The 17,279-nt window shown below is 49.3% G+C and overlaps 1 protein-coding gene across 1 annotated transcript; it reads right to left on the reverse strand.

The window, feature by feature from the left end:
• Positions 1-215: 215 nt before the first annotated feature.
• Positions 216-7,274, reverse strand: PLA2G2F (phospholipase A2 group IIF). Its single transcript, XM_049617929.1, has 5 exons — positions 7,143-7,274; positions 6,459-6,511; positions 3,745-3,889; positions 2,733-2,842; positions 216-682 (listed from the first exon to the last, which is right to left on the reverse strand). The coding sequence occupies exons 1-5, from the start codon at positions 7,256-7,258 to the stop codon at positions 471-473; spliced, it is 636 nt and encodes a 211-aa protein (XP_049473886.1). The 5' UTR covers positions 7,259-7,274; the 3' UTR covers positions 216-470.
• Between the last annotated feature and the right edge of the window lie 10,005 nt (positions 7,275-17,279).

A 17,279-nucleotide genomic window follows, 5' to 3' on the forward strand; every position in this document is an offset into this window, starting at 1 on the left:
CCCCCAGAACCCAGGCTTCGGGACCAGCACTCTGTCTGGGAACCTGTCTGAGGACACAACAAGCTCTGGGGCTGTACTGGCAGCTCAGGATCTTGGTCTCTAACCTTGACGGTCAAGCCGAGGAAGTCAGGCTGGGGCCCGTGGCAGAGACCACTCAGAGGAGCCACCTCTTTTCCTCAGGCCTTGCCCTCCACACTCAAGAGAGACCCCAACAGGCTACATGTTTCCTGCCAAGTCTGGGATCAGCGGTAGGACATGGCCACGCCCAGTGCTGGGCTGGAGGGGCCTGGGAGCCACAGTCAGGACCCAGGCCTCCCTGAGTCCTCTGGGGCCGGTCCCCTGGAGAGTTCCAGGGAGGAAGCAGCCAGAAAGCCCTGGGCTCTCAGTCTTCCCCCATCTCCACCTGGTCTGCCTGTCTGGTCCCCAGAGCCAGAACCTCCATCCCTCTTGCCCGTCAGCCCCGGGGGGCACTAGGGAGGTGCAGGGGCAGTGGGGGAGATGTGCCTGTAGGCCGCCTCCTCCAGGGGCGGCTCGTAGATGCTGCAGTTGGGCGTGGGGCCCTGACAGTAGATGTTGAGGTAGTTGCGATGCTTCTCATTGTACGTCTGGTTCCGGAGGCACAGAACCACGTTCTTGTCACACTCACAGGTCTGCTTGTCACACTCGGTCTCGTTGAGCTCACCTACGCGGGGGAGAGGTTCTGGTGGGTCTCGGAATATGGTCCCCTGGTGGGCAGCACTAACATGCTGGCAGTTCGCCCCAGGCCTGCAGGCTCAGAAGCTCTGGGCCGGGCCCTGCAGTTGGCATGATCCGTCATCCGGGTGGCTCTGGAGCATGTTTCCATCAGAAGACCCCGGAAGTCCAACCTGTCGTCTTATAGTTGGGGAAACGGAGGCCCCGGGGACAAGTTTACCTAGGTCACACAGCAAACCCAAGGTGGACCCGAGATAGACACTCGGGTGTTGGGGACTCCCCACCCTAGGCCTCCCCCTTCCATCACAGAATCGCGGGACACCCACCCTGGAGGGAGCTCGTGGTGAGGAGCCACTGAGGAAGGACTCCTAAGAGCTTAGCTCAGGGCCTTTCCCACGAGCGAGTGCTGAAGCCACCCAAAATCGTCTACCCTGATAGCTGTCAACCTTAGGGGCCTCATTAGGAGCCACTGGGTGGCTTGCTGAGACAAAGACGGCTGGGCCCCAGGACCACAGCTTCAGATTCAGTAGGTCTGGGTGGGGCCTGCTAATCTGCATTGCTAGTAAATTCCTAGGGGATGCCGATACTGCAGATTCAGGGAACACCCTCTGAGAACCGCTCACTAGCTCGGTGGTCGGCAGACTTTTCAAACTTTCTATCAGCAGAATACTTTCTCTCAAATGAAACTCTTTGCAGAAGGCCAACATATCAAGCGGCCAAAAGAGAAGCCACTTAAGCTGTGAAATGGGTTAATGGGACCAGCTGGACCACTCAGGAACACCCCCACCCATCACCTGAGTCCAGGAACCCCCAGAACCCAATGTGAAAACCCCCACTTGGGTTCGCTCACTGCCCTTTGAGGATCCTCGAAATGCATTAATGAGGGGACACCTCCTCTCCCAAGCCAGCCCCTCCACCCCACGTTTGAACAGCAGAATATGAGAACCACAGTGCCCTGGGTTCCCAGGGGGCCCCAGATGCACCCAGTTCACCACCAGGACTCTTCCCCAGAGAACAGAAGACTTGGGATTTTTTTTTTCTTTTTTTGCAAAGCTGGGCTTGCTTGCTTTTAGTGAGGGGTAGTGAACAGAACCTGGTGAAGACAAGGAAACAAAGGGAACCAGGGGCTGCCCGTGGGACTGGGCCAGGGGACACCCGCCACCTAAGAGGAGGCACACGGGGACACCTGGGCCATTAACATGGATCCGCACCTTTCAGTTGAGGAATGGCCCAGAGCGTCCATGGTAACCCCACAGGGCCTGGTTCCCATAGCTTGAATTCCTAGAAACACTGAGGGTCTTGGGATGAGGCCACCTTCTGGTAGGGTCCCAAGGACAGAACTAGAAGGGAACATGTCTGCTCTGATCCAAACCCTTCCATATATCCACGGGGAGACTGAGGCCAGGTAGGGAAGCACCCTATATAGGGTTACACCGTAGGAGATGCTGGCAGAATCCAGGTTTAAATCCAGACCCATGTGTCACCAAGTCTTCCCATCGCCTGATGATCTGGTTAAAAACAGATTCCTGGGCCCTCACCCAGGCCCACTGAATCGGAACCACTCCCTAAGCTCTCCGAAGCTTAAGAATCAAGAACTAAGGCAGCAGCCTGCTGATTCGGGCTTGGGGGATCAGAGCACATCAGAGAGACGTGCTAGGGCCATGGCTAGGGTTCTCAGAGTTAACAAACAAACAAACAAAAACAAGAGGCCTGGCTAATTTGAGTTTCAAACAGTAAATATTCTAGTATAAGTATGTCCCAGTACTACATGGGATATACTTATGCTAATTCTTATTTTCATGCCAATAGTCATTGTTTTTATGCTAGCATTTAATTTTTAGTATGAGTATGTCTCGTGCAATATTTAGGATATACTTATGTGAAAACATGTTTCGTTTACCTGAAATGCAAACGTAAGTGGGCATCCTGTATTTCACCTGGCAACCCCGTGCACGGGCCCCCCGAGCAGCCTGGGGGCACTGGCAGTCTAAGCCCTTCTCCTGGGTGGGGGAGGGAGGAACGGCAGGGGAGGGACTCACTGCAGATGATGGAAGTATTGTTCTCGATGGTGTATTCATAGTGGTCCACATAGGGGTGGCAGCCCAGGTCGAAGAGCTTCTGGTAGCAGCAGTCATGGGCGTGGCAGCACCTAGGGGCAGGTAGAGGACAGCAGGCCCACATAGCCAAGCTTGGCCCATCTCCCACCGGCAGAGACCCCAGTCGTCTGTTTCGGTTCCTCGTGGATCAGACCTTCAGACTGAGGCCCAGAGAGGGGCAGTTACTCGTCTGAGGTCACATAGCCAGGCAGAGCCCAGCTTTCCCCCTTGGAGCCCTGGCCGCAGGAGGCAGGAGGCGGGAGGCGTCAGGCTGTCCGATGATGTGGTCAGGATGGGAAGGAGGGTTAGGACTAAGTTGGTGTCAAAGGAGCCTGAGTCTATGAGGAGGCCATGCCCGGCTGGGCACGATGGCCAGGGAGAGACAAAAGTCTGGAGGGTTGAGTGGGCATTGGTGGTGGGAGACAGGAAGCAAGTGTAGTGTGGCCATCCCCATCCCCTCTGGTGGAGGAAGGCAATTAGTTAACATGCATTTATTAAGCCCCCCGGGTTACCAGACTTAACGCTGGCTGCTTTGGGGGAGATAGGAGCAGAAAGTTAAGCCATGGCTTCAGTCTTCAGTCTGATGGAAGAAATGCAGCCCTCCATCAGGGCCTCTAGGGTGATGGGAGTGAGAGGGGTCACAGCCCTTGCTTGTGTTGAGCATGAGCTGTGCGTCTGTTGCTCTCACGTGTGTGGGGGCAGGTCAAAGTTTCCTTCCTGGCGAGACTGGGAGTTCAAACGCCTCCAAGCCCAAGACTTGGGGAGGCACAGTAGAAACCACCCAAGACAGTAGAGGAGGATATGGGTCAAGGTCAGGCTCTTGGTCACAAACTCATTGAACCAGCCTCATCCTTTGGGGAAAGGACCCTCTCCCATGTCTCAGAAATGGAGATCAGTCTGACCCTCACTGCCCCCCTCCCAGGCCTGACAGTGGCCCAGGCACTCCGGAACCTACCAGTCCACCTCATCCATGGGCAGCCCGTGCCCTCCTAGTCCACAGTAGCAGCCGTAGCCCACGAAGGACAAGATGGCACTCCTCCCCGTGATGGTTTCCACCATGGACTTCAGGTTAAGCAGGCTGCTGCGGGCCGTGGGCAGGACTGCAAGAGAACCAAGGGGGTGCTGTGAGCTCCCTACCTGGTGGGGGGCCCCCTCCTGTCTGACTGTCCCCCCCACACCCCAAGGCCAGGGAAAGGAGGAGAGAGGGTGGGCAGAGAGGGAGGAAGGAAGCAATGTATAAAAAGCCATGATGTCTGACGGCCCTTAGAAGGAAATAGCTATTAGTATTTACTGAGGGCTTCTCTGTGCCAGGTGCTGTCCTGAGCCCCTTCCAGGCATTAACTCATGGAGTGCTGTTGTTGCCCCCACTTTACAGATGAGAAGACTGAATCCCAGAGCTTACCCAAGTAACTTCCCCAAGAACATCATCAAAAAAGTGGTAGGGGTGGAATTTGCACCCAGGCAGTGAGGCCCCAAGTGACCGGTCCACCGTAAGGGGCTTCACAAATGCCACGTGCTCTTGTGAACACAGGGGTTTGATTCTGGGTCCTGGGCTTGGTCTGGCTCCTCTGCCCCCAGTAGGAACTCAGTGTCCCCAGCACGGTCCTGGGGCTCGGGCATCTCACGATGAATCCAGAGACAATGCGGTGGTCTGGTCATTCGGCGAAGACAGACACACACACACACACACACACACCCTTTCCCTTTGGCCATGTCTCACCGGAAGCAATAGGTCAATGACCCCCTTCCCACACCAGCAAAATCAGCAGCCTCTGCGCACCTGCCAGGTGGGTCTGCCCCAGCGACATACCCTCCTCTCCCCTCCTCCCTGCCTCTTCACCCCGGCCTGTGCTGACTACATCTGCTCCTGGCTCCCGGCTGAGTCACTCCGGAGCCTGGGGCTCCAGTCCGTACTGGGTGAGGCCAACCCGCACACGGGAGAGCCGCTCTAGCCCCACTTAATGGGCCTTGGGAATCCCGCTCCACCTGAGCCTTCCCGTTTATTGGCTTTGTGACTTTCATCATTACAGAAAATAAGGAGCAAATGAGAGAGGCAACAGGGAAGGAGGTGGGACAAATGACAGGCGACTCTAAGAGGATGATGGAGAGAGAGGCACATGTCTCAGGTGGGGTCTGAGGCAGGGAGAGGGAGGACCCTGTGTCCAGTGGACCCAAGCCCATCCCTGAGCTGCACAAGGGACGTGAGGGCCGTCGGTGGGAGTAGGACAAAGAGGACCTTAGGTGTGTCCCCCGACCCTTCCCCCTCCTCTGTGCTGGGTCCTGCGGCCAGAGGGAAATGTCAAGCAGCTTGGGAGTCAGATCTGGAATCAGACCTTGGGAGTCAAACGCAGACAGCCCTGGGTCCGCAAACAGGTCTCTCCACGAGGCCTGCGATGACCACGCGGGCAGGTTGCATAAGCTCCTTGACCTCAACTGTCAAACCGGGGACGGGGACGGGGACGGGGACGACGCTGCTCTCCTGCTGGGCACTGCGAGCAGAGGCTGTGAGGAGGGAGCACCCTCTGTGAGCTCTGGCCTCCCGCAGCCCAGCTCTGCAGGTGTTTCCCCCGGGGGACAGCTTCCCCCACCAGGGCCCTCTGACCAGCAGCTGCACGCAGGGTGGGATGTTACCACGCGAGCCCTCCACACTCACACACTCGCCCACAGAGGCCTCGCACGCCCGCACACCACACACCCGCCAGTGGAACCACACTCACGCGTGCGGCGCCCACGGGGAACCCAGGGAGCCGAGGCCACGTCCACACTCGCACTCCAAGCAGAAGAAAGCGAGTCGGGCAGACGCCTTAGCGGCCAGCAGTTCGGGCGGAACTCAGAAGCTTGCTGTCTCAACACTCGCTTCAGCGGTCAGGTCAGCCAACCGTTGTCACCTCTGGCCACGTTTAACCCTTATTTTGTGCCCAGCGGTTCTTTCTTTGCCCCAGAGCAGGCTGCACTCCGGCGATATGCAACGGGCCGGATGAAGAGTCAGTGACACCTCTAGCCCAGCTTCCACCTCCCGGAGGCACCTGCCGCCAGAACACCTGGATGTGTGATGGGGTCACATCTGTGTCAGGAGCCTCAGCTGTCCCCGACCGGTGTTCCCCGGGAGAACCAGCCCTGGGAAAAGAGCCCCCAGACCTTCCTTGCCAACTTCTCGCACACTCACACAGACGGCCCTGGTACACACACACACACACACACACGCACGTGCACCTGCAGTTAGTACACACTTACACATTTTTTGACATGTGGAGGACACACAGACATCACTGTGCTGAGACACAACCCCCCCCACACACAGATACATGTGTATATCCACACCCAAACCCATTAGCTCTTGTCTTAGGTACACATGTACACAAATACTCTTATTTACACAAACACCCAGGTTTTCCCGGGGGCGGCCAGACGCCCAGCAAACACTACCATTTTACGATGCTTGCTCAGCCCGGGGCCCTGCCGCCTGGGAGGCTCGTAAATGCCCACGGCCCTTGGTGTGTTTATAGTCGGCAAACAGCCCCAGGTCAGTGAGGGCCTGACAGGGGCCCGAGCTGGGAAGCAGGGGCCCAGAGAGAGCCAGTCAGTGGATGGAGAACCTAGGTGCCCAAGGTCACAGGAGCAAGTGGGGGAGGGGGGAGAGAGAGGAGTCTCCCCAGAGCCTTTACTCACCGCTGCCGGCCAGGACGACCATGGTGAAGAATTTCTTCATACCCAAGCTGGACCTGAGAGAGGAGAACATCCAAGCCCTGAGCCCGTCCCTTCCAGGCTCCCACAGCTCCCTTCTGAGGCCCCGACAATGTCATCCCCCCGGGCCCCCGCTCCTGCTGCCGCAGGTCTGGGATGAGCTCCTCCCGCCTGCCCCCCACCCCCTGAACGGACCGTCCCCTGGATGGCAGAGCCAGGAGGCACCGGGAGCCTCCTTCCCCCTTTTACCCCGAGCAGGCTTCTGAGACCGGAAGCTCACCGCCTCATGGGGTTGGGCCACTGTCACAGATCAGAACGAACCCCCCTTCCATAGGCACTCCAGGAAGTCACATGACCCAACCCGGTGGCTGGGTCTTGCACTTGGAGCCAAGAGACCTGGGTCCCCAGGTTCTAGTCCCGGCTCTTCTGCCAAAATGCCGTGTGACCTCAGGTAGATCCCATAGCCTCTCTGGGCCTCAAGTACCTCATGAGGATTGACTGGGTGATCTCTAAAGTCTTCTGGTGCTGAAAATGTACTGACATATCTCAGCCTTCACTCAGAGACTTAGAGCTCTTTTTTCTGGAGACACGGATTCTAGGAGCCAGTTCCCCCAGCCCATCCCTGCTCCTCTCTGTGGAGGATTCTATCCCAGGGTAGCAGGCACATACCTTGAGGTTCTCCAAGGAAAAGAGGCCCTGAGACTTGGGCCCCTCCACCTGGAGGGGTGCCTAACCAGCACCTTCTTCCTCAACACTTTGGGGTTGGCCTGTGCCCCATCCGCCATGTTCTGTGTTCTGGGGGTCCAGCAACATAGGGCTCGTAAGGTCCGTGATCACTCTGAAGGCTCCGGGGAGCAGGCCCCAGTGTCACACTGCCACACGCACGCGGGCAGGGTAGCGCCAGGGCAATGCCCCTGGGCGGGAGGCAGGTGACACACGCCCTAGAAAAAGGAGGCTCCACCCCCTCCCTCCCACAGCTACCGCCCTGCCCACAGCTGCCCCGTCCTGGCCCCGCCCTCGGGCGCATGTGCAGGTGGGGGTTTCCACACCTGACCAAGAGCTGGCCCTTCCCTGTACATCTGAAAGGAAGTTCACCCAAAGGTCTCTCTCTGTTCCCACCCAAAAGGATGTGAAACAAAACATTATTCAGTCACATTTGTAACTGAACAGCGCTGTGGGCTTGACTCAAGGGGGCATCGGAGAGGCGTGGGACCTCTACAGGGGAGTTTTGCAGTGGGGGACAGAGGCTGTGCTCAACGCCAGACACAACAAAGGAAAGGGGAGTTTGTAGCCAAGGAGCAGGACGGGGGTCCACAGATGGAAAATTATTATGTGGGGGCTGTGGTAAGAGGATTCTGGCTAAAGCCACCTAGCAGGACTCTGGCAGAAGGCAGGCTGGACATCACGGGGGAGGGGGGTGGCAGGGGCAGAGGAACCCCATCAGACATCAGGGGCGATCACACATGGAGGGTGACGGTTCCTGGCTGAGCTGGCTCAGCGAGGTTCTTGCAGAGAACAGGACAGCGAAGAGATAGACGAGGAGTCCGAAAGCCCACGCCTCTTGAAAAAGAGCTCAAGTGAAGCCCGAGCAGGGTTTGGTCAAAGAGAAAGTCTTTGTCGGGAGCTCTCTGTGTGGATATGCCCAGGGCCTCCCAGAGCTGGAAGGACCATTGTCCAGAGTCTGCAGAGAACTCTCTACCCACATCTGCAAGCACGTCGGTGTCCCACACCTGGCTAAGACTGGAGGAGGCGCCCAGCTCACATCTGAAAGGGCGAGCTCATCTGACCCGGGAGCAGGACCTCTCTGCCACAGCGCCACTGTGGCGTGCAGCCCGGCACCTCTCTGTGGCGGGGGTCGGGGTCCCCTCCCCACACTCCTCTCCCCTAACCTTGCCAAGGTGGAACAAGCAGAAATGTCTCCAGACATTTCTAGACGTAACCTTGGGGCGCGTAGCCGTCTCTGGTTGAAAGTCTGGTGGCCTGCGAGTCGCTGCCATGTTCCTCTTGTGGGGGTGGCATTGGAGGGGGGTGGGGATGGACAGGAGAGAAGCGGATTGGGGCTGAGGCCCCTGAGCCCCTGGAGGTTTGGGCAGTTGTACCGATAGGGGGTCCCACCCCAGCACCCCTGCTTCTTGGCTCTGAGATCCCGGCTGGAGAGAGCCCTCGCCTGGCCTCGGAGTTCTCAGCTGTAGAATGGATACAACCAGGCTTCACAGAGCAAGGATCTTGCTAACAGATGACCCTGTTGAGTCATCTGGGCCCGTGGCAAGTGCCCAGTTAAAGATCTGACTGCTGCAGAGCAGAAGCCTGTTCTCTAGCCCTGAGGAGAAACAGGGAAGGGGAGAGAAGAGCACTCTTAGACATTAACCCCAAACAACCCCCCACCTTCACATCTGCCCGGTGTCCCCAGACTTGCTGACAAGGGACAGAAGTAATCCCCTGAGGTTTCTCTTCCTACCCTGGGCCCATCCAACTTCCTCTTCCCGCTCTACCAAACCAAGTGCCCGTCATTCCGCCTTCTCCCAGCCTCCACCTTTCCTGTCCCAACTTCCTCTCTATGGAACCAGGGCCTCCTCTTTACCAAGAAGTTACCCTACAACCACCCCACCCCATCCCTGCACAGGAGGCACGAAGGGACACTTGCTTCTCCATTCCTTTGTAGGTATCTGCTTTTGTCAATCTTGATACTTCACTCAGACTGGGAATCCCAGAGAAAAAAAAAACCCTATAATTTTATCCCAAAACCTGGGGGTTCCCTGTGGAGTGGAGGCTGTATCCACCCCAGCAGACAGGGAGCTCCCTGAGGACCAAGAGAGAAAGGAGGATGAGGCTGGTCTCTGTCTTCACACGTCTGCACAAAGCGTGGCTTCAGTTGTTGCTTTGATTTGTGCCAACACCTCTTAATGATATCACTCAGTCCAAAAGAGGAAGAACCAAAAAGTAAGCTATAGTCCACACACGGAAGATACAGCCTCCACCCTGCCAATCTATGCCAAGAGGCCACAGCCAGGGTGGGGGACCCCTGAGACCCCCTGAACTGCCTTTTTGCCATTTTCTCATCTCATGCCCCACCAGCTGTGCTGGTCAGGCTGTTCTCCAGAGACTAGAGAACGGGGGGGGGGGGGGGGGGGGGAGGGGGGCTCTTCCCTCCCCCACCCCCCCTCCAGCACAGGTTGTTCAACACGAGAAGTCAATAATAAACTGGCAGACCCAGTAATTCCACTTCTAAGCCTGTAAACCAAGATGCACACCTGAGTTGTTCTCAGCGACAGATGCGAAAGGTGCTGACTACGGCATTCTCTGCGATGCTCCCTCCACAATCAGAGGCCACATAAGTTAGGGGATGAGTTAAGCAAATTATTAAGCATCCATCCATAATCATGTCTTCAAAGATCTGATGATATAAAAAACAAAACCCCTGGACATTAAGGGTAATAGCAATTTTGTAAAATATGGCAGTGGGGGACAGGGGGAAGTAAGGAAATTGGTGTGCACATGTATAAAAATCATCCGGAAAAGTAAATAGCAAAACAGGAGTAATGGCTAATTTTAGACAGTAGGGTCACTGGTAGTTATATTTTCTTGCATTTTTTTTATTAAGATGAATGTAAGACAATATATTCAATAACCAAGATGGAACAGCCAATTTCCTTGAAAGTCACAAGCTCATACAACTGGAAATAGTCCTATATCTATTAAAGAAAGTGAGTATGTAGATTAAAAACATTTTCATAAATAAACTCCAGATTCTGATGACTTCACTGGTAAATTTGACCAAATACTTAAGGAAATGATACCAGTTGTATTAGACTGATAGAGCTACCATAGCAAACTACTATGGACTGAGTGGCTTAAATTTCTGAGAAACAGAAATTTACCTTCTCATAGCTCTGGAGGTTGAAATCCAAAATCAAGGCATTGGGAGGACTGGTTTCTTTCTGAGGGTCTCTCTCCTTGACTTACAGATAGCCATCTTCTTTCTGGGCCCTCACAAGGTCTTTCCTCTCTACATGTACATCCCTCTGGTCTCTTTGTGTGTCCAAATTTCCTCTTCTTACAAAGATGCCAGTCCAGTTGGATTAGGGACCACCCTAATGATCTCATCTTAACTTAATCACCCCTTCAAAGTTGTATCTCCAAATACAGCCCCTTTCTAAGATACTGGGGGTTAGCTTCAACATATGAATGGGAGGACACAATTCAGCTCATAACACCAATTATTAATAAATTCTTCCAGAAAATTAGAGTGGAGGAAATGCTTCTACTTAACTCACCATTATTCTGATATCAGAACCAGATAAAGACATTACAAGAAAATAAAACTACAGATTAATATCCTTCATGAACATAGATGCAGAAACTCTTAACAAAATGTTACATAAGATTGTAAACAACCAAGGCTCCCAAGAATGTGACACAGTATTTCTTTACATTTATTTGAAAGAGATACTCTAAAATGTGTGAGATCCTCCAAATATTGAGGAAACTATGGGCAAGAAGATGGAGGTAACAGAAAAGGGTGTCTACAGCGGTCAATAACCGTTATGGGGACTCAGTAGCAACAATGAGAAAAAAATTTTTTTAAGTTTATTTATTTATTTTTGGAAGAGACAGAGAGAATGTGAGCAGGGGAAGGGCAGGGAGAGAGAGAGAGAGAGGGAGGGAGAATCCCAAACAGGCTCTGCAGTCAATGCATAGAGCCCGATGCAGGGCTTGAACTCACAAAACCATGAGATCATGACCTGAGCCAGAATTAAGAGTTGGATGCTCAACCTACTGAGCCACCCAGGTGCCTCAACAGTGAGAAATTTCTTGATGTAAAGGGAAGAATATAGCAGGAACAAAACTACACATTAATACCAGTTGTAATCAAGTTTAAACATGCTAATGAAAGGGCACCTGGGTGACTCAGTTGGCTCAGTAAGTTAAGCGGCTAAGCATCCAACTTCGGCTCAGGCCATGATCTCCCGGTTCATGGGTTCAAGCCCTGCTTCGGGCTCTGTGCTGACAGCTCAGAGCCTGGAGCCTGCTTCAGATTCTTTGTCTCCCTCTCTTTCTGCCCCACTCACACTCTGTCTCTCTCTCTCAAAAATGAATAAACATTAAAAAAATTTTTTTAACATGTTAATGAAAAAGAAAAAAATGTTAGCTAAGAGCCTAGCATTATAAAAAAGGAAAATATAGCATGAGCAAGTGGGGTTTATCCCAGAAATGAAATGTTGATTTTACATTAAAAATCAACATAGTAGACCATATTAACAGACTAAAGAAGAAAAACTATATGATCTTTTTTTTTCAATTTTTTAAAATGTTTTTTTATTTATTATTTTTGAAGGAAAGAGAGACAGAGCATGAGTCGGGGAGGAGCAGAGAGAGAAGGAGACACAGAATTTGAAGCAGGCTTCAGGCTCTATGCTGGCAGCACAGAGCCTGACACGGGGCTCGAACCCATGAACCACAAGATCATGACCTGAGCCAAAGTCAGACACTCAACCAACTGAGCCACCCAGGTGCCCCTATGATCTTCTTAATAAATGCAAAGAAATTGCCCATTTGACAAAATCTGACATCCATTCCTGATTTAAAAAAAAAAAAAGCTGTCAGCAAACAGAAATAGAAGAGAAATTTGTTAACTTGAAAGAGAACATCTACAAAAACCTTGCAGCTAACATCATAGTTAATAGTGAATAACTGCTTTTCCCCCTAAGATTAGGAACAAAGCAAGGATATCTACTGTCACCACTTCTACTCAACCATGTACTGGTGATTTTAGCCAGGCAAGAAAACAAATAAAAGGCATTCATATTGGAAAGGAAGAAGTAAGATTGTCTCTACTGGCATAAACATCGTCATCCATGTAAAAAATACCATAGAATTTTCAAAAAGGTACTAAAACTAATAAATGAGTTCAGCAGGTTACATAATAGAAGATGAAAATATAAGAAAATTAATTGTACTTCTATATATTAACAATGAATAACTGGAAATTAAAAAACACTTATGATAATATCCCCAAATATGAAATATTTAGGAATAATTTTGACAAAATATATATGGAAGACATGTATACAGAAAATGGTAAAACAATGTTCAGGGAAATCAAGGAAGACCAAAGTAAATGCAGGGATATACCATGTTCATGAACCAGAGGATTGCATGTTATTAAAGATGTCGGTTCTCCCCATTTGCTCTATAGAGTCAATACTATATAGTCAATACTATATAGTATATATAGTATATATAGTATATACTATATAGTATATATATATATTGTATATAGTCAATATATATATATATATATAGTCAATATATATATAGTCAATACTATATTTGCTCTATAGAGTCAATCCTATAGACTTTTCTTATAGAAATTGACATGCTGTGGGGCACCTGGATAGCTCAGTCAGTTAAGCCTCTGACTTTGGCTCACATCATGATCTCACGTTGGTTCGAGCCCTGCATCAGGCTTTGTGCCAACAGCTCAGAGCCTGTAGCCTACTTCAGATTCTGTGTCTTCTCTCTCTCTGCCCATCCCTCTCTCATACTCTATCTCAAAATAAATAAACATTTAAAAAAATTTTTTAAAAAGCAATTGATAGGCTGATCCTAAAATTCATATGGAAATGAAAAAAAAAAACTAGAATATCAAATCAACTTCAAAAAGAAGAACAAATTTGCTGGACTTACATTATCTGATTTTAAAGCTTCTGGCATTACTATAATCAAGACAGTGTGCAGTGGTATAAAGATAGACAAAGAGACCAATGGAACAAAACAGATGATCCAGAATTAGACCTACCTATTTATGGAAATTTTATTTTTGACAAAGATGAAAAGGTAATTCCATGGAGGAAGAATAGATTTTCAACAATGATGCTAGAACAATTGGCTATCAATGAGAGAAAGAAAGAAAGAAGAAAGGAAGGAAGGAAAAGAGGGAGAGTGGGAGGAAGAGAGGGAGGGAGAAGTAAAGAGAAAGGAAAAAAAAAGACCTTCCATCCATACCTCTCATCATATACAAAAACTTATTGGAATGGATCATAGTTCAATGAGGTGCCAAGACAATTCAATAAGGAAACTCTTCTGCAGATGGTACTGAGACAACTGGATATCCACATGCAAAAGAATGGAGTTGGGTCCTTTCCTCACACCATACACAGAAGTTAACTCCAAATGGATAGATCTAAAAAGAATGGTTAAAACTATAAAACTCCTTAGAAGTAAACATAGGATTAAACCTTTGTGACTTCGGGTTATGTGGTGTTGTTTTAGATATTACAGCAAAAGCACAAGTGAAAAAAAAAAAAAGATAAACTGAACTTAATTAACATTTAAAACTTTTTCCTGCAAACCATACCACAAAGAAGTAAAAGGACAACCCAAAGAATGGGAGAAAATATGTGCACATCATATGTCTAATAAGGGACTTGTGTCCAGAATATATAAAGAACTCTTACAACTCAACAATAAAAAGATAACAGCCAAATTTGAAAATAGGCAAAGGATTTGAATAGACATTTCTCCAGGGAAGATTAATAAACGGCCAATTATCCCATGAAAAGATGCTCAACATCATTAGTCAGTAGGGAAATGCAAATAAAAACCAGAATGTGACACTATTTCATGTCCACTAAGATGGCTATAATTAAAAAGACAAAGGGGCACCTGGGTGGCTCAGTTCTGCTCTTGATTTCAGCTCAGGTCGTGATCTCACAGGTTCATGGACGGAGCCCTTAGAGCAGGGAGCCTGCTTGGGATTCTCTCTCTCCCTCCCTTTCTCTCTGCTCCTCCCCCACTCACTCATTCACTCTCACTCGCTCTCAAAATAAATAGACAAACTTAAAAAAAAAGACAAATAAAATGCATTGTTGAGGGTGTAGAGAAATTGGAACCCACGTACATTGCTTGTGGGAATGTGAAACCGTGCAGCCACTTTGGGAAATTCTTTGGTAGTTCCTCAGAGTACTAAACATGGAGTTCCCATGTGACCAAGCAGTCCCATTCCTTGGTATATACCCAGGAGAGATGACAACATACACCCACACACACAAATTGCACACAGATGTTCACAGCAGCATTATCTGTAATAACCAAAAAGTAGGAAAAAAACCCCAAATGTCCATCGGCTGATGAACAGACACGTAAAATGTGGCATGTCTATATTATGGAATATTATTCAGCAATTAAAAGGAGTAAAATATTGATCCATGTTATAACATGGATGAACCTTGAAAACATTATGTGAAATTAAAGAAGCCAGTTACAAAAGGCCATATATGATATGATTCCAGTTACATGAAATGCCCAGAATAGGCCAATCTATAGAGACAGAAAGTAGATTAGTGTCTGCCTAGGGCTGGGGGGAGGGAGTGTGTGACAGGGTGGGTTGGGGAGTGACTGCAAAGGAGTAGGATTTCTTTGGAGGGTGTGGAAAATTAGGTAGCAGTGATGGCTGCATAACTGTGAATATACAAAAAAAAAAAACCCACATTGAATTATACACTTGAAATAAATGAATGGTATGGTATGCAAATTATATTTCAATAAAGCTATTTTTTTAGTGGATCATATTATTCAGCTTTTAAAAAGGGAAGGAAATTCTGATACATGCCATCTGGATAAACCTTGAGGACATGATGTTAGGTAAAATGAGGCAGTCCTAAAAAGGACAAATACTGTATGATTCTACTTATACGGGGTACCTAGAGTAGTCAGATTCATAGAGACAGAGAGCAGGATGTTAGAGGCCAGGGACTGGGAAGAGGAAGGGACAGGGAGTTCAAAATGGTATGAGGATAGTAAATGTCAGTTTTGTATATTTTACCAAAATTTAAAAAATAAATATTAAAAAAAAATGCATCATAGACCTAGTTGTAAAACTTAAGCTTCTAAAATTGTTAGAAGAACATACAGGAGAAAATCTTTGTGTCAGATAAGTCAGAGTTCTTTGTACAGCACAAAAAAAAGCACAATAGATAGGAGAAAAACACAATAAATTGAACTTCATGAAAATTAAATTTCTGCTTTTTTTTTTTAATTTTTTAACGTTTATTTATTTTTCAGACAGAGAGAGACAGAGCATGAACGGGGGAGGGTCAGAGAGAGGGAGACACAGAATCTGAAACAGGCTCCAGGCTCTGAGCTGTCAGCACAGAGCCCGACGCGGGGCTCGAACTCACGGACCGCGAAATCATGACCTGAGCCGAAGTCGGCCGCTTAACCGACTGAGCCACCCAGGCGCCCCTAAATTTCTGCTTTTTAAAAGAGTCTGTTAAGATAATGCAAAGACAAATCACAGACCAGAAGTAAATATTTGCAAATATCTGATAAGGGACTTGTATCCAAAATATGTAAAGAGCTCTCAAAACTCAATAATAATACAATTTTTTTTAACGAGTAGAAGATTTGTACAGACTTCACCAAGGAAGATATTGGTTGACAAATTAGCATATTGAAAAGGTGCTCAGTGGGGGGCCTGGGTGGCTCAGTCGGTTGAGCCTCTGACTTTGGCTCAGGTCATGATCTCATGCTTAATGAGTTCAAGCCCCATATGGGCTCTGTGCTAACAGCTTGGAGCCTGGAGCCTGCTTCCGATTCAGTGTGTGTGTGTCTCTTTCTCTCTGCCTCTACCCCGCTCATACTTTGTGTTTCTCTGTCTCTTTCAAAAATATAGAAACATTAAGAAAAATTTTTTAAAAACTCGCTGAACTTGAAACATTCTATTAGTACATTTTGTTTTATGTAAATCGTACCTCGGTAAAGTTGATTTGAAGAGAAACAAAAGACGTTTATGAGAAAAACATATTGCTTCTACTTTTAGAACAAAAATGTTTATATATACATATCTGTAATGATTGGTTTGCCAAATCATTCCTAATCATTAAGCAGTTGACTGTGGAGTGAGGTGTCGAAGGGCATTGTTCCCATTTTATGGAGGCGGAAACGGAGGCCGGGAGCTGCATGCAAAGCCTTGTGTCTCAGCCTGGTGAGTCACGGAAGGCCCGTCTACAGACTGCGTCCCCCAGGACCAGGCCAGTCCCTCACATCGGATCCCTGTACTGCAAGCATGGTGTGTGTGAACACTGGGGGGAGGCAAGCAGAAGAAAGAGGGCAGCTGCTCACCTCCTCCAGGGAGCCTGCCTGTGCACCTATTACTTTCTCTGGGCTCTCTCTCTCTCTCTCTCTCTTTTTTAAATTTATTTATTTATTTTGAGAGAGAGAGAGAAAGTGCGAGTCAGAGAGGGGCAAAGAGAGAGAATTCTAGAGAATTCCAAGCAGGCTCCGCACAGAGCCTGACCCAGGGCTTGAACCCACGAGCTGTGAGATCATGACCCGAGCGGAAGTCAGATGCTTAACCGACTGAGCCACCCAGGTGGCCCTCTCTGGGCCCTCCTAACACCTGTGTTATTTTGCTCAGGCTGCCGTAGCAAAGTACCACAGGTTGGGTGGCTTAAACAACACACATTTATTGTCTCACACTTCTGGAGGCTGGACATTGCAGATCAAGAGGTCAGCAGGGTGGTTTCCTTCTGGGGCCCTTCCTCTCGGCTTTCGGATGGCTGTCTTCTCCTTATGTCCTCACGTGGTTGTCCCTCTCTACCTGTCTATGTCCCAAGTTTCTCTTGTAAGGACGCAAGTCATACTGGATTAGGACCCACCCGAATGATTTCGTGTTAAGTGAATTACACCTTTAAAGACTCTCTCTCCAAATATGAGGACATTCTGAGGTACTGGGGGCTAGGATTTCAACATATAAGTTGGGGGAGGGGGTACATAATTCAGCCCGTAACAACACCCATCGTCCAC

The sequence above is a fragment of the Panthera uncia genome (assembly GCF_023721935.1).
Source record: "Panthera uncia isolate 11264 chromosome C1 unlocalized genomic scaffold, Puncia_PCG_1.0 HiC_scaffold_4, whole genome shotgun sequence".
In the NCBI taxonomy this organism is placed as follows: domain Eukaryota; kingdom Metazoa; phylum Chordata; class Mammalia; order Carnivora; family Felidae; genus Panthera; species Panthera uncia.

Coding starts and splice junctions, on each gene's coding strand:
- PLA2G2F (XM_049617929.1), bottom strand. CDS start 7,258: ATGGCGGATGGGGCACAGGCCAACCCCAAAGTGTTGAGGAAGAAGGTG. Junction 3,890..6,458: donor GGTCGTCCTGGCCGGCAGCG/GTGAGTAAAGGC, acceptor GTTCTCTTGCAG/TCCTGCCCACGGCCCGCAGC. Junction 683..2,732: donor CAATACTTCCATCATCTGCA/GTGAGTCCCTCC, acceptor TCCCCCGCGTAG/GTGAGCTCAACGAGACCGAG.